We start from the raw sequence: 24,351 nt of genomic DNA, 5'->3' as shown, positions 1-24,351 counted from the left end.
GCTGTTGCTTGACTAGTCTGTGGGACAGCTCTCCCAATTTTGGCACAAGCCCCCAGATGTTGGTAAGGAGGACTTTGCAGGGTCGACAGGGCTGGGTTTGCCGTTGTCGTTTCCGGTGCCGAGGTCGATGCCAGGTGGTCCGTCCGGTTTTATTCTTATTGTTTTTCGTAGCGGTTGTTTACAACTGAGTGGCTTGCTAGGCCATTTCAGAGGGCATTAAGAGTCAACCACATTGCTGTGGGTCTGGAGTCACATGTAGGCCAGACCAGGTAAGGACGGCAGATTTCCTTCCCTAAAGGACATTACTGAACCAGATGGGTTTTTGCAACAATCGACAATGGTATCATGGTCACCATTACTAAGACTAACATTTAATTCCAGAATTAAATTGAATTGAATTTAAATTCCACCAGCTGCTGTGGTGGGATTTGAACCCATATCCTCAGAGCATTTGACTGAGCCTCTGGCTTACTAGTCTAGTGACATAACCACTACGCCACCGCCACCAAAAGGGAAGCACAGTGCACTGGTTGTGGAAGGATTTTCATCACTTCTGAAGCTCCAGAAATTACGTAGTCACCCTAGAGGAGTAATGGATAGTCAGGAAATCTTCCTGTAAGGCCAACCAGAGTAACACCTACAGACGTAAGAATTATCCGGTGCTCAGCACCATGCAGCTTCTACATAAGAACATAAGAAGTAGGAGCAGGAGTAGGCCATACGGCCCCTCGGGCCTGCTCCGCCATTCAATAGGATCATGGCTGATCCGAACCTAGACTCACATCCACTTCCCTGCCCTCTCCCCGTAACCCCTAATTCCCTTATCTGCTATGAAACTGTCTATCTCCGTTTTAAATCTATTTAATGTTGCAGCTTCCACAGCTCTCTGGTGTAGCAAATTCCATAGATTTACTACCCTCTGAGTAAAGAAGTTTCTCCTCATCTCAGTTTTGAAAGGGCAGCCCCTTATTCTAAGATTATGCCCCCTAGTTCTAGTCTCACCCATCAGTGGAAACATCCTCACCGCATCCACCCGATCAATCCCCCTCACAATCTTATATGTTTTGATAAGATCGCCTCTCATTCTTCTGAACTCCAATGAGTAGAGGCCCAACCTACTCAACCTTTCCTCATACGTCAACCCCCTCATCTCCGGAATCAACCGAGTGAACCTTCTCTGAACCGCCTCGAGAGCAAGTATATCTTTTCTTAAATATGGAAACCAAAAGGAACATCCATGGATCACAGAAGCCAAGGTTTAGACCCCATAACGAAAATCTTTGCCCAGGCAAGGTTATCCCAAAACATATGATTTCCATTGCAAGTAGATCCTAGCCAATGATCAGAACCAGGTCCCATTTGCCATTCAAGTACTCAGTAACCATAGCACCTTAGGCACTGGTCACTGACCATTTCACATGTTTCCTGTTGACCAAGAATGCAAATCCATTCCTGGGAAAGGAAAGTTCAATTTCAGGTTGCTTGCTACCTTTTGTTGATGTTAAAGATTGCAAGAGAGACGCCAGAGCGGATGGGTGCAGCTGCATCAACGTGCAAGAAGCTTGACACTCTCCAGGACAAAACAGTCCACTTGATTGGCACCTCATCCACTAGCCTAAACATCCACCCCCTCCACCACCAGTGTACCATGGCTGCAGTGTGTACTATCTACAGGATGTACTGCAGCAGCTCACCAAGGCTTCTTCAGCAGCACCTCCCAACCCTGTGACCTCCATCAGCTGGAAAGACAAGGACAGGAGCTGCATGGGAACACCATCACCTCCAAGTGTCCCTCCAAGTCACACACCATCCTGACTTGAACATATATCATTGTCCCAACAACCTCGCTGGGTCAGAATCCTGGAACTCCTATTTAATAGCATCGAGGGAACACCTACACCAAGAGACTGCAACAGTTCAAGAAGAAGGCCCATCACCACCTTTTCAGGGAAAGTAGGGATGGGTAATAAATGCCCGCCTTGGTAGCGTGTCGAGAATGATTTTGTTAAAAAGGCATGTCTAGGATGTTGGCTTAAATGACACTCAGCTGAATGTGTGCCTATCCCAGCTAATGTCTTTAGCTGCATCAAAGTTCCATTCCTCGTCCAACAAATATCAAACCAAACCTTTTGAGGTCTTCATGCTAGGCAATGACAACAAAAGATGGATTTTGCATCAAGATCCTCATCAGGATGTCCCTCAAAGACATCTATGATCAGGTCCCTCACCTTTGGCTCAGTTGAAGCCTTGTGCTCACTCAGGAAAAGCCTAGTGTGGATATCTAACCCAGAGTTCCACTAAAAGTTCACCCGTACAATTTTTGAAATGCAGTCCGTCTGCCCCATGCAAGCAGGGGTTTCAAGTCTGCACTTTTCTGATAACTTCCTGTTGCTTACAAGCCTGTGCTTTCACTCGGAAACAGGCCATTTTAGTGAGCAAGTACATTACCTGCCTCACATAGTCAAAGTCCCCCTGTAGCACAGGCATTGGCTTACTTGATTCTACAGTAGGAGCATAATTATCCCCTTGGCCTAACTGGTAGCTACACAGAATGGGCTCATCCCTTGTTAGATGTCTGAGTTATGAGGAATTTGGGCTTTTCTGCCTAGTTGGGTGGCATCTGAGAGGTGATCTTTTCGAGGTATGTATAAGAGTCAAGATGGCGACCAAGGTGGTCCGAAGGTAAGCGCTCTCCCTGCTTCGGACAGCCCGCTCCCCCGCCGCCCGCTCCCGCTGCCGGAGCGATGTGTTCGGCGAGTCGGGCGGAGTCGGGCGGAGGCAGCGCAGCAGCAACAAGCAGCAGCAGCAGCCACGACGACCCGCTACAGCACGTCGGCCGGCAGCTCCTCGGCGGGAAGCTCGCATTCCGACTGGGAGGAGGGGAGCCGGGCATGGCGGCCAGAGGCCGGACCGTGAGTGGAAGAAGCAGGCCCTGGGCCGTCGGACCGTGGAGCCGGCGACAGTGAGGAGGAGGCCGCGGCGACCGGAGCTTATACATCTCGACGATGTGTTCGGCGAGTCGGGCGGAGGCAGCGCAGCAGCAGCTACGACGACCCGCTACAGCACGTCGGCCGGCAGCTCCTCGGCGGGAAGCTCGCAGTCCGACTGGGAGGAGGGAGAGCTGGGCATGGTGGCCAGAGGCCGGACCGTGAGCGGGAGAAGCAGGCCACCATATCGTGGAGCCGGCAACAGTGAGGAGGAGGCCGCGGTGACGGAACGGCTGAGGGACATCGCGTTCCCACTGCCATTGGATGCCATTGAATTGACTTTTCTGAACATGGCGCTGGAGAATAGCGACGTGTCTCTGTGAGCTCCCACAGCTTATTGTGGGAGTGATCGGGGAGTAAGCATTCCATTGTACTAGTTACATATGGCAAATAAAATTGAAATTGAAATTGAATTGAATTGAAGTTAGTAAATAGTAAGGAAAAGGTACGTGTGAAAAATTGCAAGAGTAGGACAAGGAGAGAAAGATTCAAACCAGTAAAAGGCAAATTCAGGACAGATGTCAGGATATTTTTCACACAAAGAATAATAAATAAATTGAATGGACTCCCAGATAGAGTAGTAGAGCCCAAACCCTGGAATCATTTATGAACCAATTGGATACTGCAGTGGATGGATGAACTGTAAGAGGGGCCTTCTTAATCTGTAAATATCTTGTGACGCTACCAGTTCCAGTGATGTTAAACACAGTTGCATTGGAAGCGTACTAACCACACTCCTTGTATGGAGCAAGCATGAGCCTGGCGGGATCCAGATTGATGAAGCATGAATAAATCATCTTTTCAACAAGAAGTCTATTTTAAAATTCTTACTGATCAAGTCTGACTTGTGTATAATGGGTCGTTGTGGGAGATTAGTTTAGGTAATTGTATTTTTAAAGCTCTGTTCCCACTCCACCCCAAAAAGCCTTTATTTGTTAGCACGGCAGGCAATAATCAACTAGTTGTTTAATAATAAATTGCCAATTAAGAATTCAATTGTAGTAGCCAATAAGTTCAGGCGAAAACTTTTATTGCCATTATTTATCGACCTCTTTTTTGTCTAATTGTATCGATCGCAGTTGTGGTGTGTTACACACCTAATCTTTGTTGAACGGATGTGGAGGCGGTGCTAGACTTTACTTGAATCCGATTGCACAATAGTGCGTGTGTTTCACTTTGTACTATCTGTGAAACTGATCTCTCGCAATAAAGCAGCATGTCGCGGAAGGTCGGTTTCTCCGGAATTGTTATATTGTGTCTCATCATCATAAGTGGTAAGTTTTTAAAAAAAATGTAAAAATCGAGTTTAAGGCTGTTGGGGCTGGAGTTAGGGTTTGTACTCGGCAAGCTTCCGCCTTTGCAGTGTCGGTGAAATTAAGCTCTTAAAGTGACAGCAGGTGCACAGATCAAAGTCCTGTAAAAACAAATATCCAACAGTCCCGGTTAGAGTATCCTGGAGCCGTGGATGTGGAATTCTAAGCTATTGGGAATCTTACTCCGGTGCCAGATCATAAAGAATTGGCGCAAATGTAAAAGTAGGAAGTCCGGTCCAATATTTCAACGCGGCCAAAATGAAGTAGTTTCTCTTTCAGTGCGAGATTGACAAGGTTGTGGAATCCAATCCAATCGACTGCATCAAACAAGAACGGATCCCTTTTTTTCCCCCCTACAATTGCAAGAATAATACTTTAAATATTGAGTGGGGGGAGTATATTAGCTTAAAGTTGACCATTCTAGCTTAAAGTTGACCGTTTGAATGTAAAGCATAGACTTCTGTTAATTGGAGCAAATTTTAATATGATCCGTCCTCTCTTGGATACGTGAAGAGTTGGCTGGAGTGGTGAGGAGCCAGCTCCATGTGCTTGCATTTAGCGCCTTGACACTTGGGTTTCACTCCACTTTCGGTTTACGGCCTCCTGTTTTCTTTGGAAGAGAACGAGTTTTTTTGTTTTGTTTTTTTGCTGTGGTGGCCTGGAATTTCCTACGTATTTGCGCCCCAGAGACACCATGCAATGAGTCGCAAATTAAACACGTAGCCTAAAAGATTGGGGGATTTTGGACACAAGTGAATTACACGTTAAGTTCAATAGCTCCAAATCTGATCAATCTTTTATGGTCTCCACTCCTAATAATGCCACCCATCAAGTTAGAGCTTTGTACAGGAGTTTCCTGATTGCACTAGCTCAGGACTAAATTATGACCAGATTTTAGGTGTGGCAGGAAACCACAATTTTTCTGGTGGTTTTATTGCAATTTGTTGATTTTTAAAAAAGGTGTATTAAAAGAAACAATGCACAGTGCAAGTGAAATTATTTTTTTTTTTAAAGGTTAAGTCACATTAAACATTTAAAGCTTCCCCATTACAGGTTCTTAAACATGCTGTACCTGATGTGCATGAATGAGTTCAAACTTTAATTTTCATACTTAAAGAAATAATATGGTGAGTTTGGTGCTTTCCTTGAACTGTGATTGTTTATGCTGATTTGCGTCCATTTTACATCTGAGATTCGCAGGAAAATTGAGCGTAACTCGACATCGGTGGAATGGGTGCATTTTCAAGTCTAACTTCTAGGTTGTGCCCACGGAGGAAAATCCAGGCTGTGATCTTTCAGTGCTTTAGTTTTCCCAATTCTGGTCAACGAGGGTTTTTTTATTTTAAAAAAGCTGTGGCTCAGTGGGCAGCACTCTCTCTCTCCTGAGTCAGAAGGTTGTGGGTTCAAGTCCCACTCCAGGGACTTGAGCACATAAAACTAGGCTGATACTCCAGTGCAGTGCTGAGGGAGCGCTGCATTGTCAGAGGTGCTGTCTTTCAGATGAGACGTTAAACCGAGGCCCTGTCTGGTCTCAAGTGGATGTAAAAATCCCATGGCATTATTTTGAAGAGGAGCAGGGGAGTTATCCCGGGTGTCCTGGCTAATATTTGTCCTTCACCCAACATAACAAAAACAGATTATCTGGTAATTATCACATTGCTGTCTGTGGGAGCTTGCTGTGTGCAAATTGGTTGCTGTGTTTCCCACATTACAACAGTGACTCCACTTCAAAAAGTACTTCATTGGCTGTAAAGCGCTTTGAGACCTTGGGTGGTCATGAAAGACGCTATATAAATGCAAGTCTTTCTTTAACATTTGTAATGTCCTGCATTATACTTTAAGTCTACTTCTCCTTGCTGTTCTAGTTCTTTCTAACTCTTGCTTCGTTCAATTGCTCTTAAGCTTCCTCCTTGGCTTTTATAGTGCCAAACTGTTCAAAAAGTATTTCAAATTTGAATGTTTACCTTCCTGCCCTCTACAGTGCAAGAAGGATGACTTATTTACACAATTAGGATTTTGGCCTTCATTCACCAATTTCTCCCTGGGAAGGGTCCCAATACGTTCGGAGCAGGAGGAATTTGGTGACTACATACTGATCGCATCTTTTTAACTTTTTTTTTTTGCTTGCAATGCTATTGTTCTTTAAAAATGGTGCTGCAACTGAAGCTAGGGCTTGGGAATTTTTACCTCCTCATATTTGGAAACTCGCCTCTGGTGGATTACTGATGCACTGAATCTTGCATGTGTATAGTTAGCACAGTCACAATATTACCATTCTGGGTTGGACCACCTTTTTGACTGGGAAAGATTTGTGCATGCAAGCCGATAATGGTAGTATATTGCTGGTCTGTACACCAACCTGAGCCTGTGGCCAAATTCAAAATGTCTGACTTGCCTCAAGTACTAGTATTACAATATATGCTTCCCTATGTATGCTGATGCCTTGTCATCAGTGCAGAGGTGCTCCACTTTCTACGGCGGGCTTCCATGGCTCCTCTAGCTCAAGCACTGGCGTGTTTATATTGCAAGTTTGCTGTGGCAGGAAGTGTTGTCATTCAAGTCGTTTTTACATTTCCTGTGAAGGGCATAGGGAAAACAACAATAATTGGCTTGTAAAAGGTTTGTTTTTTAAAAAAAATAAAAGTTGAGGGTAAGAATCTGATATTTTTAACTAGTCATCTTTATGCAGCGCCTCTAATTGATATTCCCTCTTTTTTTTTTTTCCTACCCCCTTATGTGCCAATCTACTGAGTTCATAAGCTCATGAGGCTGGTGTTACACTTTGTAACTCCATCTATTTCTTGTTGGTTTCCGAGAATCACTTCTAATTGATCTCTCAATCTACCCAAGAGCAACTGTCAACAAATGTATCTGTACAGTAATTTTAATTGGCTGTTGGCCACGTCTAGCAGTAGAATAATACATGTATTGCATGGAATATTGCACTTTTTCCCTTTTTCAAAACTATCTTTGGCCTGCCATTAGCAATGTCATGAGAGATCTAGTATCAAAATTACACAGGAGGAGGAGAAACTGAAGCAGAGTGAAATGTGCTTGTTTATTTGGAATACATGAGCTGTTGACTTGCCTCATTTAACTGATCTGCCATCTCTTGCTTAAAGCCGAGATCCAGGAGTTAAAAAAAAAAAAAAACTTTTTTTGTTACGTAACCCAGTGGCACAATTCAAAGGAGTTCTTGGGTGTCCTGGCCAACCTTTTTATTCCTCAAACAACACCACAAACAGAGAGTCATTTCTCGCTTGTTGTTTGTGGGACCTTGCTGTGCATAAGTTGGCTGCTGTATTTGCCTACACTTACAACAGTGATTATACTTCAAAAGTACTACATTGGCTGGCTGGGAAGTATTTGGGTCAAGCTGTACAGTATATAGGTGTAATCTTTTCACCCCTCCCTCTTCTGTTCTATTTCTGCCACCAGCCCCCCCACCCCACCTGCAATATAGTAAGCCTTTTGAACTGAACTATATGTACTTGTGTATTTATTACCTGGATTAAGCTACTTAACTGGAAAATAATAGATGAATAACCAAAATTTCTATTTGCAGTTCCTTGTGGCAGCTTTAAGCAACCAGAGAAACCTGATCCAGTCAACAATGCAACACATACAGAGACTGCACCTGGCGCTCCAGACAAGACAACTGGTGACCAGACCGGCGCCGGCGCTGCAGTAAAGCCTGAGGCTGGCGCTACAGTAAAGCCAGAGGCCGGTGCTCCAATAAAGCCAGAGGCCGGTGCTCCAAACAAGACAACTGGTGACCAGACTGGCGCCGGCGCTTCAGACAAGACTAGCGCTGCAGTAAAGCCCGAGACTGGCGCTGCAGTAAAGCCAGAGGCCGGTGCTCCAATAAAGCCAGAGGCCGGTGCTCCAAACAAGACAACTGGTGACCAGACTGGCGCCGGCGCTTCAGACAAGACTAGCGCTGCAGTAAAGCCCGAGGCCGGTGCTCCAGTAAAGCCAGAGGCCGGTGCTCCAGTAAAGCCAGAGGCCGGTGCTCCAGTAAAGCCAGAGGCCGGTGCTCCAATAAAGCCAGAGGCCGGTGCTCCAAACAAGACAACTGGTGACAAGACCGGCGCCGGCGCTTCAGACAAGACTAGCGCTGCAGTAAAGCCCGAGACTGGCGCTCCAGACAAGACCGGTGCCAGCGCTCCAGACAAGACCGGTGCCGCAGTAAAGCCCGAGGCCGGCACTCCAGACAAGACCACTGATGACAAGACAACTGATGAGACTGGCACCGGCGCTCCAGACAAGACAACTGGTGACAAGCCTGAGGCTGGCACTCCAGACAAGACAACTGGTGACGAGACCGGCGCTCCAGACAAGACAACTGGTGACAAGACCGGCGCTCCAGATAAGACTGGCGCTGCAGTAAAGCCCGAGACTGGCGCTCCAGACAAGACAACTGGTGACAAGCCAGACGCTTCCATTACTGTATACAAAGATGTTGGCAAGCCAGCTGATGTAAGTGTTACCCAATCAAATAAATCTGAACATGGTGCTGCATCTGAAGTGTCCTCACAATCTACCAGCAAGATAACTGTGAAACCAGTAGAAGTCGCTGAAAATAGTTACTTCATAATTTATCTAATAACTGGATCACTGCTTTTAGCAGTGGTGTATACCCTATACCACAACAAAAATAAGGTAAGCTGGTCAGCTTTTGGGTTTGCTGTATTAATTTTAGTTTAAGATGTGAAGGGTTATCGCCCAGCATACTATCAAGTTTGTCTGTTAGTGAATCTTGTGCACATAATGCACGCTCTTTTGAGAGGAGGAAGAAGAATTGTGTGTAAATGTTAAGATAAAAACATTGGAAGATACAGTAGAAGTATAAAGTTGTTTTTTTTATTAAAGTACTTCTGTACAGGACACAAGTTAATATCTAGTCATGCTCAAGTCAAAAGTCAGGTTGGGAGAGGTGTGCATATAATAGACTTGGAACTGTGGTGGGAAGGGTCAAACTTTAACAAATCATATTGTATGTGAAAAGTTAAGGTGCATGCTTTAAAAAGTGCTTACAATGAGCATAGTGACATGCAACTCTTGTGTAAAATAAAACTGCTGGCACAAGATACATTTTACTTCCATACTGTCCCTTTTTTTTTTTTGTTGATTTGCCACTTTCCTTGTGGGTTTTGTTTTTGGAATTGGAGAAACGGCATTGTGGGCCCCACTTGCAGTATTGCAGATGTACTTTCTGTTGGCTGTATGCTGGGTAGAACAGGCAACATTTCTGGCAGCGTTGGTCATTCTGCTAGGTCTTAGCCTCTAATTCCCAAGAATAGAAGGCCCATTACAGGGGAGTTTCTTCTCCTCCTGTTTGGAATTTTAGAACACCTAGAAATGGATTCTGTCTCATTCCTCCTCCCCATGTTGCACCATTTCTGTACCCAAAATGGGATTAAATGTTCTTGCAAACCTAGTAATTAACTCCAATTGACATCAGAATTTTTTATTCAGCATCCTAGGTGAAAATAGGATCATCATACAAGGAAATTGTATTGGTACAGATACTTTCATGTAGAAAATGTGATCTCAAATGAAGTTTACAATATCATTGCACTTTGTAACTGAACCTAAACGTCCAACTAAACTTGCTAGTTTTCATGTAATACAGCAATGAATGAGGAAGACTATTAATAGTAGTGATCAACCAATTGCGATCTTTTCCACTATGGTGCAATTTTATTTGTATCAAGTATTTAAGCTGACTTTTTGGGGGGGGGGCGCGGCGGGCAATTTTAACCTAAACTGCAGTATCGGATGCCACGCTGGTTTTACACCCAGCCTGATTTTTCACTCCATTGGAAACGGTGAGAGTAATATTGGCACGGTGTAAAACTGGTGTCCCACCTGGCAAGTTAGGTTAAAATGACCCCCTTGGTGGCTATAAACTAAGCTTTCAGATCTAAAAGATTAAGGCCTAGAAATTCGGTGGGCTGCGCCACCAGTTAGCGCCCAAAGAGGGCACTAAGTGGGTTTAGCGCCACTGGCCACACCTCCTGCGAAATTTAGAGGGGCACTAATGGTGGCGTTGGCCTGTAGCGCTGCGCCGCCACCGATGACGTCATCGGTGTACGCAGCGCCCCGATCACTATATTTGGTAGCGCCCCCTGCTGTAACGCCGGTCGCAATTTGCGACCGGTTCAGGGGGGCCTACCTGCGGCGGTAGAGGCGCAAATTAAAGGAGGTGCGGGGCAGCCATCTTTGTTGGCCGCCTGCCAGCCCCTCCGCGCTCCCGTCCCCAGCCTCCTAACCCCCCTCCCACCCCACCCCTGCGTTGTGCCGGCTGTGTCCCAAGAGCCCGGCACTTCTCCTCGGTGCTGGGCTCTTTTGCTGGCACTCGCGATCTCTGATCGCGCTGCAGCAGGCCCCTCCCCTTTAAGAAGGGGAGGGAGGCCTGCAGTACTGCAACGCGCCGTGCGGCACGTTGTGCTGCGATTTTTCAGTTGCAGCGCCCCAAGACGGATGCGGGGCGCTCAAACTGAATATCGGGCTGGCTCCTTCCGGGGCAGTACTTCCGGCGCCCAGGCGAGACTGTCGTCCCAAACGGGGCGCCACCGAATTTCTAGGCCCAAGTCTGTTGATGGTGCAAGTGGCATTAAGTCATGGTAGGCAGGTCTGCTTCAATAATGGCCACAGACTGTGTTTAAAAATGAACAATCCTATACCTTGTATAACAGAAAATGCTGGAAATACTCCATGGATGCTGCCTGGCCTGAGTATTTCCAGCATTTTCTGTTTCAGATTTCCAGCATCTGCAGTATTTTGCTATTGTGATCTATACCTTTGTATTTGCTTCATTTCAGATCATTGCCTTGTGTCGGAAAGATGGGCCCAGAAGGACTAGACGCCCAAACGCATCTGAATACAAGCTGCTTGATCAGAATTTAAGTGAAGTAATCACCAGTCTGAAAAAGAAAAATATTGATTAAGGTAAGAGGTATGTGTTCCCACATTACAACAGTGACTGCACTTCAAAAAGTACTCCATTGGCTGTAAAGTGCTTTGAGACGTCTGGTGGTCGTGAAAGGCGCTATATAAATGCAAGTCGTTTTTTTTTTTAAATCTGTCTTCTATAAAAAGCCTTTGAAGACATTATTTTTAGCTAATGGCTGACACCTGATGTGATCAATGGATGTATCACTTGCCACAAAAGCAAAATACTGCAGATGCTGGAAATCTGAAATAAAAACACAGAATGCTGGAAATACTCGGCAGGTCAGGCAGCATCTGTGGAGCGAGAAACAGTTAATGTTTCAGATCGATGACCTTTCAGCAGACCATCTGATATATCTATTATAGTTGGCTTTATTTAATACCCAAGTTTGGGGCCTTTAGACCTAGTTTATTTTGCATTATTTTTAGAAACATAGAAACATAGAAAAATAGGAGCAGGAGTAGGCCCTTCAAGCCTGCTCCACAATTCAATATGATCATGGCTGATCCTCTATCTCAATACCATATTCCCGTGCTCTCCCCTTACCCCTTGATGCCTTTTGTGGCTAGAAATCTATCTATCTCCTTCTTAAATATATTCAGTGACTTGGCCTCCACAGCCTTCTGTGGTAAAGAATTCCACAGGTTCACCACCCTCTGTGGAAATTTCTCCTCCTCTCAGTCCTAAATGTCCTATCCTGAGACTGTGACACCCCCCCCCCCCCCCCCCCCAAAGCCAGGGGAAACATCCTCCCTGCATCCAGTCTGTCTAGCCCTGTCAGAATATAATACATTTCAATGAGATCCCCTCTCATTCTTCTAAACGCTAGTGAATACAGACCTAGTCGACCCAATCTCTCCTCATATGATAGTCCTGCCATCCCAGGACTCAGTCTGGTGAACCTTCACTGCACTCTCTCTATATGACAAGTATATCCTTGGGTAAGGAGACCAAAACTATACACAGTACTCCAGGTGTGGTCACACCAAGGCACTGTATAACTGCAGTAAGATATTCTTGCTCCTGTAGTAAAATCTTCTTGCAATGAAGGCCAACATACCATTTGCCTTCCTAACTGCTTGCTGCACCTGCATGTTTGCTTTTAGTGACTGGTGTACAAGGACACCAGGTCCCTCTGTAAATCAACATTGCCCAATCTATCACCATTTAAATAATATGCTGCCTTTCTGTTTTTGCTACCGAAGTGGATAACTTCACATTTATCCACATTATACTGCATCTGCCACATATTTGCCCACTCGCTCAACTTGTCTAAATCACCTTGAAGCCTCTTTGCATCCTCCTCACAATCCCACCTAGTTTTGTGTTATCAGCAAACTTGGAAATATTACATTTGGTTCCCTCATCCAAATCATTGATATATATTGTGAATAGCTGGGGCCCAAGCACTGATCCCTGCAGTACCCCATTCGTCACTGCCTGCCACCCTGAAAAAGACCCATTTATTCCTACTGTTTCCTGTCTGTTAACCAATTTTCAATCCATGCCAGTATATTACCCCCAGTCCCATGTGCTTTAATTTTGCACACTAACCTCTTATGTGGGACTTTATCAAAGGCCTTCTGAAAATCCAAATACACTACATCCACTGGTTCTCCCTTATCTATTCTACCAGTTACATCCTCAAAAAACTCCAGTAGGCTTGTCAAACACAATTTCCCTTTCATAAATCCATGTTGACTTTGTCTAATCCCGTTGATATTTTCTAAGTGTCCTGTTATCACATCCTTTATAATAGACTCTAGCATTTTCCCTACTACTGATGTTAGGCTAACTGGTCTGTAGTTCCCTGTTTTCTCTCCCTTTTTTAAATAGTGGGGTTACATTTGCCACCCTCCAATCTGCAGGAACTGTTCCATAATCTATAGAATTTTGGAAGATGACAACCAATGCATCCACTATTTCCATGGCTACCTCTTTTAGCACTCTCGGATGCAGATTATTGGGCCCTGGAGATTTATCAGCTTTCAGTCCCATTAATTTCTCCAGCACTTTTTTTAACTAATACTAATTTCCTTTAATTCCTCCTTCTCACTAGATCCTTGGTTCCCTAGCATTTCTGGGATGTTATTTGTGTCCTCTTCCATGAAGACAGCCAAAAATAGCTCTGCCATTGCCTTGTTCTCCATTATAAATTCTCCTGTTTCTGACTAGGACTTGCATTTGTCTTCACTAATCTTTTTCTTTTTACATACTTGTAGAAGCTTTTACAGTCTGCTTTTATGTTCCTTGCAAGTTTACACTCGTACTCTATTTTTTCCCCTCTTAATCAATCTATTGGTCCTTTTTTGCTGAACTCTAAACTGCTCCCAATCCTCAGGCTTGCTACTTTTTCTGGCAACTTTATATGACTCCTCTTTGGATCTAATACTATCCTTAATTTCTTTTGTTAGCCATGGTTGGGCCACTTTTCCTTTGTTTTTGCACCAGAAAGGAATGTATAACTGTTGCAATTCATGCATTTGCTCCTTAAATGTTAGCCATTGCCTGTGCACTGTCATGCCTTTTAATGACGCTCCCCAATCTATCATAGCCAACTCACTCCTCATACCTTCGTAGTTTTCTTTGTTCAGATTTAGGATCCTAGTTTCAGATTGGACGACTTCACTTTCCATCTTGATGAAGAATTCTTTCCATCATGTTATAGTCACTCTTCCCTAAAGGACCCCACACAATTAGATTATTAATTAACCCCTTCTCATTGCACAATACCCAATCTAGGATAGCCTGTTCCCTAGTTGACTCCTCCAATGTACTGGTCTAAAAAACCATCTCGTACACACTCCACAAATTCATCCTCCATAGTATTGCTAATTTGGTTTGGCCAGTCTATATGTAGATTAAAGTCACCCATGATTCTGTTGTACCTTTTTGTTACATGCATCTCTAATTTCCTGTTTGTTGCCATCCCCTACATTACCACTACTGTTTGGAGGCCTATGGACAACTCCCACCAATGTTTTCTGCCCCTTGGTGCTTCTTGGCTCCACCCAGACTGATTCTACATCTTGATTTTCTGAGCCAATATCCTTTCTCACTATTGCTCTGATTTCATCCTTTACTAACAATGCCACCATAATGGAACATTTTATAGAAAACTTGCTGCTACCTGTCTAGTGTTGTTTACATGCTGTAGTGCTTTTTTTTGCCCTGAGGTTCATTCTACTTGTCTACAGAAAATAGTTTAAAAAATGTTTTTTAATTATGTATTGTAGGTGTGGCTTTTCCTGACCTGGAAACAAAAGGAAAACCCTAGCAAGAATGCTAAGGAGAGACTTGTTTGATGTGTCTTCTGAAATCCTATTATCATAGTTTTTCTTTGTAACTGCTCACCAACACCAGAGATTAATTTAGCACTGAAGTGTCTTTTAAACTAGCCTCTGACAATACTGCAATAACTGCTTTGGTAGTTATAGATGACTCTTGCTGAGGTTAAGTAAATTTCACCACACTAATGTCATGATGTATCAATAGCTGTCAGATGTGCCCCTTACAGAATTTGGTTCCTAAATCTCATCTGTCCCTTCTAACAAGGGGGGGAAGGAAGTGCTTCACTGGCTGGAACACTTGCAGTGATATCAAGTTGCTTAACTAGAATAGCAAGTTTTTTTTGTTTTTTGTTTTTTTACATGTAACTGCCTTCACTTGCATGCCTCTTAACCACATCATCATCTGCTTTTAAGAGGTGGGATGGGACCACTTCTACTGGCTGACGAATGAGTAATGTAACCCATACTCAAAGGGTGAGTGTAGCTGATGTTTGCAGCCCAAAGTGAGCTGGCCAAGATTCACTTGAGGCAGGTGGCCAGGAAGGCTTCCTTATTTAAACTGGGATCTCCTGGTGGGCAGTTTTAATAAATGTCAATTGTGCAGGCAAAAGTAGAATTAATCTAATAATTTGCATTAATGTGTTTAAGGTTCGCAACACTCAAATGAACAATTAAAGCTTTGAAGCTACAAATCCTTGAGAAACTGAGGGGAAAAGTTGAAGCAGTAAAAAATGTTTCTCTCAAACCAGCATGGGAAGATCCTTTTTTGATGATTTCAGACCACCTGCAGCTTTGATGATCGGCAAACTAAATGGAGAAACCCATGTTCAGTGTCCATATGTAATGACTGAAGTGCCTCTTATCCTTTTTTGGTTTAAAACTTTTCACCTTTTTTAATTTTTTTGTTGCACAAATGTATTGTAAAACTTGGGTTGAATGTTCATGAATTGTAACTTGTATGCAGAGTTAATGTTTTGTACATTAATTTATAAAATTGTGTAATTCTTTAAAGTAATTCAGTTCTACTTGCAGACGGTGTAATTTTTTAGGATAATATGATTAAAACAGGCTTGATTGATAAATGTCTGAGTTTTCTATGATCAGTTCTAGGTGTGTGTGCACTGGATCCAATGCCATAATATCATTTGGTTGAGGAAAAAGGAAGACATGTCGGAAGCACTGGTATGGAAGGTGGCAGTAGGGAACCAACATAGATGGCGAGGTCGAAGGGGTGAACACAAATCTGGGTAGGAGGGTTTATATGGAGGGCGGCTATGCAATTATTCATAATAAAGTTGTGGATGGCAAGATTTGAGTGTGAATGGACATTCTGGAAAGAAGTGTGGAAAGGGCTGTGATTTTTGATCCTCTGGCAGAGTCCAAAGGGGCAATGGTAAGCAGGATGGGAAGGAGGTTGGTGTGATTCACTTTAGTGGGTGGGTAGGTCAGCAAGAGAGGAGGATGAGACCGTTGGGGTTGTTGCTCATAAGGAGTCAGTGCTAGATGCCTTAATGGGCACTTGGGAGAATGACTGACTGACTGGAGAGGCACAGACAGTAACTATGGGCTTATCCAAGGGCGATACAGGCCTGGGATGGTGACCGGAGAGTAGGTATGTCGGTAGAGGGGAGTAGTGATGGATTAGGGGGCAAAATACCTGAGGGGACAGTGGCGTGACTGGGTGATGGGAAGGTAGGTGACGGAACAGAAGGGGCCATGAGAAAAAAGAAAAGCAGGATAGAAGAAATGGGTTCAGGTCCTTTTGCAGCAGCCAAAATGTGCACACAAATGGACATGGAGGGATTTCAGGTCACATAGGCTTAGCAAAGATTAAAGACATGTCCTGGTTGTAAATAGATGATTGGGACAATATGGTATGTAATAGTCCAAAATAAAAGTCACAAAATGCCTACTTCATCCCCTGTAACATCCTCTTTCCACCCCTACTTCAACCTATCAGCTGCTGAAACCCTTATGCATGCTGTTATTCCCTTCAGGCACAACTACTCCAATGCTCTCCTGCCCAGTCTACCATTCTCCACCCTCCATAAATTTCAGCACATCCTGCCCCTGACCTCTCCTGCCCTTAGTCCCATTCACCCATCATCCCTGTCCTTGCTGACCTACATTGGCGCCTGGTCCCTCCCCAACACTTCCAATTTAAAATGATCATTCTTGTGTTTAAATCCCTTCATGGCCTCACCCCTCCCTTACTCTGTAACCTCCTCCAGGCTTATAAGCCCCCTAGCATTCTTCACTCTGGCCTCTTCTGCACCCCTTCCTCCCTTTGCTCTGTCATTTTTTAAAAATTTGTTTTTATGGGATGTGGGCATTGCTGGCGAGGCTAGCATTTATTGCCCTTGAGAAGGTGGTGGTGAGCCACCTTCTTGAACCACTGCAGTCCGTGTGGTGAAGGTACTCCCACAGTGCTGTTAGGTGGGGAGTTCCAGGATTTTGACCCAGCGACGATGAAGGATTGGTGATATATTTCTAAGTCGGGCTGGTGTGTAACTTGGAAGTGGTGGTGTTCCCATGTGCCTGCTGCCCTTGTCGTTCTAGGTGGAAGAGGTTGTGGGTTTGGGAGGTGCTGCCGTAGAAGTCTTGGCAAGTTGCTGCAGTGCATCTTGTAGATGGTACACACTGCAGCCACGGCACGCTGGTGGTGGAGGGAGTGGATGTTTAAGGTGGTAGAGGGGGTGCCAATCAAGCAGGCTGCTTTGTCCTGGATGGTGTCGAGCTTCTTGAGTGTTGTTGGAGCTGCACTCATCCAGGCAAGTGGAGAGTATGCCATCACACTTCTTACTTGTGCCTTGTAGATGGTAGAAAGGCTTTGGGGAGTCAGGAGGTGAGACACTCGCCACACCATACCCAGCCTCTGACCTGCTCTTGTTGCCACAGTATTTGTGGCTGGTCCAGTTAAGTTTCTAGTCAATGGTGACCCCTGGGCTGTTGATGGTTGGGGATTCGGTGATAGTAATGCCATTGAATGTTAAGGGGTGGTGTTTAGACTCTTGCTTGTTGGAGATAGTCATTGCCTGGCACTTCTATGGCACAAATGTTACCTGCCACTTATCAGCCCAAGCCTGAACATCGTCCAGGTCTTGTTGCATGCGGGCATGGACTGCTTCATTATCTGAGGAGTTTGGAATGGCACTGAACACTGTGCAGTCATCAGTGAACATCCCCATTTCTGACCTTATGATGGAGGGAAGATCATTGATGAAGCAGCTGAAAATGGTTGGGCCTAGGCTATTGCCCCGAGGAACTCCTTCAGCGATGTCCTGGGCCTGTGATGATTGGCCCTTTGCCATCCAGGCCCCACACACTGGCACTCCCTCTCCTCTAAGACCCAACAGACCAACCTCTAGGTCACCCCTCCTAATATCTTCTTTGGCTTTGTCGGCTGCGGCCTATGTAAAGCGCCTCGGCACATTCGTTAACGGTGCTTTTTTGATGCAAGTTGTATATTTATTCACTTCACAATTTGTGCACAGGAAGAATTTGTGAAGCTGTCTGATCGGTATTCAAATGTAATGTGTGTATATAGTCTTCCCCTCAAAAAAAAACTAAAGAGGGACTGAGTGGGTGGGCAGACCTTATCAAACCTACAGACTGTGGCAGGAAATGTATTGTGCTTTTCGTTGTTCGGGGGAAGGAAGCTGCCCTTTCCGAATGAATTCGGGGTTTACTAACCCAGCCCAGTTCCGAGTCGCTGTGTTATTGAGCCGAGGGAATCTAATCTTACACTTTGCATAGTCGCACAGGAAACGTGTGAAAACACTGGGAGGGAAGTGTGCGAGAGCTCAGGGATTCCGCCACAAAATCCTGGAATTGGAACTCATCCTAATTTTGCGCCTTTTCCCATACAATTTATTAGTGTGTGTGTGTGTATAAATAAACACACACTGTAGCCACAGCCAAGGAAGTACTGCCCTGTTGAAGTGACGGCAGGGGCGGAACTGCAGCTGGCCACTTTGCAGCCTTCAGTTTCAGGTCCAATCATTTCCTCATCTCTCGACGTCGGATACAATTTGTGTCAATTTCAACGTCAACCACCCGCGAGCGAAGTTTCTTCCTGCTCTTTCACGCTGTGCCGCTTCTAATCGGCCAGGACGAAGGTACTGGTAAAACTTTTTTCCTCTTTTCTCATGTATTTAACTCGATCCTTGCTTTCTGTACTTTAATTGCTCAGAAGTTCTTAAACACGAAGAGTCCCGCCCAAGTTGGTGTCACTGGTCTGTCTGAATGACTGAGCAGCTCCGTTCACTGTCGATAACGAGTTGCAAGCATAAATATTTCAGGGTATTCGGATATCTGTGGCCAATTTAGTGGCGTTGCTTTGCGAAACGAAAGTACTGGACTTTTTTTCAGGAAAGCTTATGTTTATTGGCCAAAGCTCAGACCGTGTAAGTTCAGTTAAAGGGGGACGCGCTCTCTCGCTTTCCCCCCAAAAATAGTTTCCAAATAATACCGGAAATTATAACCTATGGCTCTTGCAGCCTAGTTGTCACATTGTAAGAAGGTGTATTTGCAGAATCTCGAGCCTGCGCCCAGCAACAGATTCCGGAGTCTGGAATATAGATAATTCCCTGGTGGAAATCCCAGTTAGAATTTACAAGGCGAACGTGATATTTCCAATGAAATGGCCGAACCCTGAACAGAAAACAAGAAATTGATTTCGATTCTTGTGGTTTTTGAGGTCACGGACAAGGCACTTACCGTTAACTGTATCCCTGAAACAAAGCTGGCGAGGATGTATTCAGAAAAAGGCTGTGTATCGTGAAACCACAATTCTCGGCCAGAATGGAGATGATTGGCTAATTGCCCCGTCAATCGCGCCTGGAGCCCCAAGACAGCAGTGAAGTCAATTTGTATCCCCTCCCCCAACATATCACCATTTTACAAGAAGAGGAATTGCAAAGTTAAAAAAGACATCTCTTTTAGCTAAGAATTGTGCGAGTAGATTCTAAATCAATACTTATACAATCATTTTCAGTTTGATGTGATGACCTTTTGGGAACAGCTGTTTCAAAATTAGGAATGTTTAAAGGGAGCACACTACCACAGAAACATATGGGAAACTTTTGCAATAAAATGTGCTAAATTAAAATGACCACGTGTGTTTTCTGCATTGCAAGTTGGAAAAGCTTGCCGAAATTAAGCCTACAAAGAGTTATGATATACTTTCAGTTTAATTTAATTCCGTTTATGTTAATTTAAAAAAAACACCTTTTCTTTAAACAACTGATGGTGACTTCAGTAAGCCATTTCTCCACAGAGTCTGACCAAGTGAGAGGTGATTTAACAAAATGATGATTGGCGATGCATTCCACTGATGTTTAATTCATCTTTGTCAACCATAGGACTCCCCAACTCCTAGAAGCTAGTTCTTCAACAATGTGTTCAACTGCGTAGATTAAACTAAACATTAATGGAAATAATTGATCCCCCATTTTTAAGCACCGATGGTGACTTTGCTCTTTTTAAAACCCACAGTTGGCACTGATCTATTCCTGTTACTAAATATGCTCGTCTTATTGGAAGCAACCGCCCTGAGCTGTAACATATAGTATATATGAGTATTGTAGAGTTCAGTAGGGTATATTTATCTTACAATTTTGTAAACATACTCAAAAGGTTGAGTCTTTAAGGTTATTTCAGAACTACAGTTACTTTTTCAGCACAGCAGTCATTCCCGATACAATTTTTGTCATTGTCTAGTCAATTTATAATCCAATATTTTAAATGGCACATTCTGTATACTTGGAAACTAGATACTCAGTTCCTTATATGCTGTCTGCGATATAATTACATCCTACAGTATACATAGTTATTTTCATTTTATCCAAAATATAGAGGTTGTATCCATTCTGCAGATGAGATGTTAAAATGCCTACCTGTTTAGGTGAGGCACTAACTGATTAAGTTTATGTAAGCTGCCATGGAGTCACAGATACCGAAGTTTGTGGCTTCTGTGGTTCAAAGTCAGCATTATGCTAGTGCTTCCTTACATTTGGAAAGCACTTACAGGCATTTTAGAATCTGCTCGCTATTTTTGTTTGTACTTCCTTCTATAAATTAGTGACATTTTGTGATGCCAAAAGGATCATTAATTTGTGTCTGATACGGAGATGCATATTCTGCATTTAATGAACACACACAAAGAAATTCATAACTTTGTTTCAAATTCTGTGAATTCACTGTCTGGCATTTATCAGATCTGGCAAGATCTCCAAATGCAAATAGATGTTACACCAGCTTTTCCAGTGTTGGAGTTGAACATTTACACTGAAGCTGTAAAAAAAGTAAACTTTGTACTGGGCTGTGCCTAGTGGCATACATTTATAATGCATGCTTTGTCTTTGTATATACGTGTATACCGTAGACGGCCAAACCTGTGCATATTGCTGTATCTATCTATATTATATATATTTGTACATGAGCAAGATTTCAATCACATCCATTTATGTACATGTATGTATGCAGGATAGTAGGAAGCCTATTCCGCATGGTGAAATCTGTGTATACGGTTTAAGAAGTATCCTATTGCTGGTCATAGGCTCCAAACAAAAAAGTGTATTCTAAAAGAGTTCAGCTTCCTCCAATAACTCGAGAGTTTATCTAATGAATGGCTAAGGCATACGGACCAAGAATGTCCAAGGCCCGCAAGATAAATGCAGATGAAGACCACCTTTTAGCCCATTTCAGCCCATCCATTTGGAAAGCACTTGCAGTTTCCCTATTGTGACATCAATTTTTAAACAGTTCCTGGATTTTCACCTCTACTCTCTGGGAATCCATTCCATTATTGTGAAGAAGAACTTCTGATATTGATTATTAAATTTTCCTTTTTATTAGCTTGCTTTGTGTCCCCTAGTTCTACTCTCGCAATCTAGTTTGCAAGATTTTCACGATTTACCTTTTCCATATGGTTTACTATCGCATATATGTTTATAAGATCACGTCTCAGTGTCCCCCTTTCAAGGATAAGAAGTCCAAGCCTTCCTCCAGACTTTCCTTGTATATCAGATCCCTAACAGTAGAGATTAGTCTTGTGGCACTTCTGTGAATTCGCTCCAGTGCTTGAACGTATCCCAGTGTCTCAGCCAGAATTGGACCCTGTACACCAGGTGTAATCTGAGCAAAGCACTATACAGTTTGAGGAGAACTTCCTCTGACTTGACCTCTACTGTCTTAGCTACATAGTTCAGTATTATTGGTTGCTGCTCTGCAGTGGGTGGACATGTTGAGCATCAAGTCTATTAAGCCTCCTAAGTCTCTTTCAACTTCATCCTTAGCCAGTTCAACACCACACATAGGGAAAAAATGGGCAAGAAATCAACTCTATGTGCAGTAGTTTACACTTGTCTTTGTTCTGTCCACTTAGATCATAGACTGATATAGCACAGAAGGAGGCCATTCGGCCCATCGAGCCTTTGCTGGCTCTTTGAAAGAGCTCTCCAATTAGTCCCGTTCCCCAAAGCCCTACAATTTCTTCCTCTTCAAGTATTTATCCAATTCCCTTCTGAAAGCTACTATTGAATCTGCTTCCACCACCCTTTTAAGCAGTGCAATCCAGATCATAACAACTTACATGTTAAAAAAAAAAAAAATGTTTTACTCGTGTCGCCTCTGGTTCTTTGGCCTTAAGGTAAATTTAATTACCTTAAATCTGTGTCCTCTGGTTACCGACCCCTCTGCCATTGGAAACAGTTTCTCCTTATTTACTCTCTCAAAATCCTTCAAGATTTTGAACACCTCTATCAAATCTCCCCTTAACCTTCTCTGCTCTAAGGAGAACATCTCCAGTTTCTTTAGTCTCTCCACGTAGCTGAAGTATTTCATCCCTGGTACCATTCTAGTAAATCTCCTTGGGCTTGACATCCTACACCATTTTAGATATTTTATCAATTTTTTTGTTGTATTATCTGAGCTGCCTCTTCAGAATCAACTGTCCCTCCTAGTTTAGTGTCAGCTGCAAATCTGACCTATTTGTATTGAGTTTCTAAGTCATTGGTGTAAATCAGAAACTGTAGTTATCCCAATACTGCTCGCTGGCACCTCCCTCAGTACTACTCCCACCGCCTCAAAATAACTTCTTTAACAAGTACCCATTGCTTCCTAACCTTCAGCCTATTGCTTATCCACTCCCAAGATTTATCCTGAAGCTTCACACCGTCTCCAGCAATGTCCACTTCATGAGAATGGATTTTTTTTTAAAACCTTTGATGATTGAAGTTGTCTGTTAAAATAACTTTGCGATTCTCGCATATCCTTCTCCTCTCTTTAGAACAAAACGTATTTACATTCAATCCCTAGACTGTGATATAATACTGCAATTTATCTCCATGTCCTGGGTTAAGGAGTGGAAATTTGTCCAGGGTTCTCACTCCCAACTACTATTCATGCGTATGGACATCAGGTGAGGACAGGCTCGGGCACGGCTATGATGTTTTGGGTGGGTGGTTAAATTATCTGCTGACAATTACTGTCTGTAGAATCTTGCCCATCAATGACCAATTACCCTCAGGAAAAAAAAAACGCATAAAGATTGACCAGAAAAAAAATTAGTAAAAAACTATTTTGACTTATGTAATCAGCCTAATGTGTGCTCCGCATACTAGAGATTTGGGTCAGTAATTAAAGGTGTCATTATGCTACAGGTACTGATCGCAGACTGGTTTCAGTAGAGTGAGTTATGTTGCTGGCTGCACATCGCACTCTGTCTAATGACCAAGGAGCATGAGAATAAATGGTCTGTTAACATTAAAATGATTCTCATTAAGTTTTTTTTTAAAAAGCTCCTAGATGGCCAGATGCAGTATTAAGCTTGGCTTTATACTGGACCAACTCCTGGAAGTGGTCTCACACCTATTGGCTTTAGTGCACTTTGGAGCCAATTCAATTGCATGATTCCCAAGTTTTAGATTATTGCGCGTCCAAAGCCGCTTTGCATCAGTGCTAAAGTGATTTGTATATTACCGTAAGTTTCAGCCTTTTTGGTTAATTAAAATGACTTCCTGTTTGTGACTGTCCACAGTGGATTTGTTCGCTTGCTGACATGTAGACTAATATGCAAGTGTCACAAATATATTCTGAACTGGTGTTTAGAGGGCACTGTATTCACATTCAATACTGTTCTGTTAACAAAGGTGAAAAAGAAATAGCGTTTGGGTGTGATTATTGACCACATCATTTCCTGAATATATCCGGCCCTTATTCGGACAAATCAAGTAAAGTGGAACCCTATAGGACATTTGCCAGTAAATTTCACTTAGCTGAGGTGTTCTTCTGAAAGATCTTCCCATTTTCTCCATTACTTGAAATTAATATTAAAAAAATGCCCTCAGTCTGAACAAAATCAGATTGTTTTAAACAGGCACAGCAGCAGCCATTTTAAACCTGTACAAAACACTAAGTCCCACAAACAACAAATGACCCGAATGACCAGTTTTGCTGCTGTTGGTTAAAAGAGGAGTGTAGGCCAAGACACCAGAAAAAAAATCCCTCCTTGTCTCTTGTCTTTGTAAACAATCCTATAGGATTATTCACTCACCTGAACAGGCAGATTAATATCTCATCCAAAAGATGGACCCTCTGGCATTGCAGCACTCCTGCGGCTGCCGCCATTTTCCTCCCTCCCTTTGCATTGCCGTTAAGAGTTATTGCCCTGGGGAAAAAAAAGTGGCGACATGGTGACTTCAATCGGCATGCCGACTTAACGTCACCACTCCGAACTTCGACCCTAGCGTAGAATTCAGCACTGGGTCCTAAGCATGCCAAGAAAACCTGGCGTGCAAGCA

The 24,351-nt window shown here is 43.5% G+C and overlaps 2 protein-coding genes across 7 annotated transcripts in view; both read left to right on the top strand.

Annotated features, from left to right (window-relative positions):
• Positions 1-3,933: 3,933 nt before the first annotated feature.
• LOC147113424 (uncharacterized) lies at positions 3,934-15,630 on the top strand. Of its 4 annotated transcripts, none has more exons than XM_085994462.1 (4): positions 3,934-4,261; positions 7,866-8,962; positions 11,128-11,254; positions 15,197-15,630. In XM_085994462.1, the coding sequence occupies exons 1-3, from the start codon at positions 4,204-4,206 to the stop codon at positions 11,251-11,253; spliced, it is 1,281 nt and encodes a 426-aa protein (XP_085850588.1). In that variant the 5' UTR covers positions 3,934-4,203; the 3' UTR covers position 11,254; positions 15,197-15,630. The 4 variants fall into 4 exon arrangements, with proteins under 4 accessions (XP_085850588.1, XP_085850589.1, XP_085850586.1 ...); XM_085994463.1 differs by lacking the exon at positions 3,934-4,261 and adding an exon at positions 4,436-4,522 and having other exon boundaries at positions 7,866-8,779; XM_085994460.1 differs by lacking the exon at positions 3,934-4,261 and adding an exon at positions 4,438-4,522.
• Positions 15,631-18,347: 2,717 nt separating this feature from the next.
• Positions 18,348-24,351, top strand: part of casp7 (caspase 7, apoptosis-related cysteine peptidase) — a 57,407-nt gene continuing 51,403 nt past the window's right edge. Inside the window, exon 1 of one of the 3 annotated variants that reach the window (XM_085994465.1) lies at positions 18,348-18,672. The gene's annotated coding sequence lies outside the window, so the exon portion shown is untranslated. The remainder of the gene's footprint in view (positions 18,673-24,351) is intronic. The other 2 variants (XM_085994464.1, XM_085994467.1) reach the window with 2 other exon arrangements.

Source organism: Somniosus microcephalus, chromosome 8 (genome assembly GCF_052327205.1).
Source record: "Somniosus microcephalus isolate GS21.2 chromosome 8, FLI_Smic_1.0, whole genome shotgun sequence".
Lineage (NCBI taxonomy): Eukaryota > Metazoa > Chordata > Chondrichthyes > Squaliformes > Somniosidae > Somniosus > Somniosus microcephalus.
Note: the sequence above shows the minus strand (reverse complement) of the source record. Positions and strands in the feature narration are given on the sequence as shown.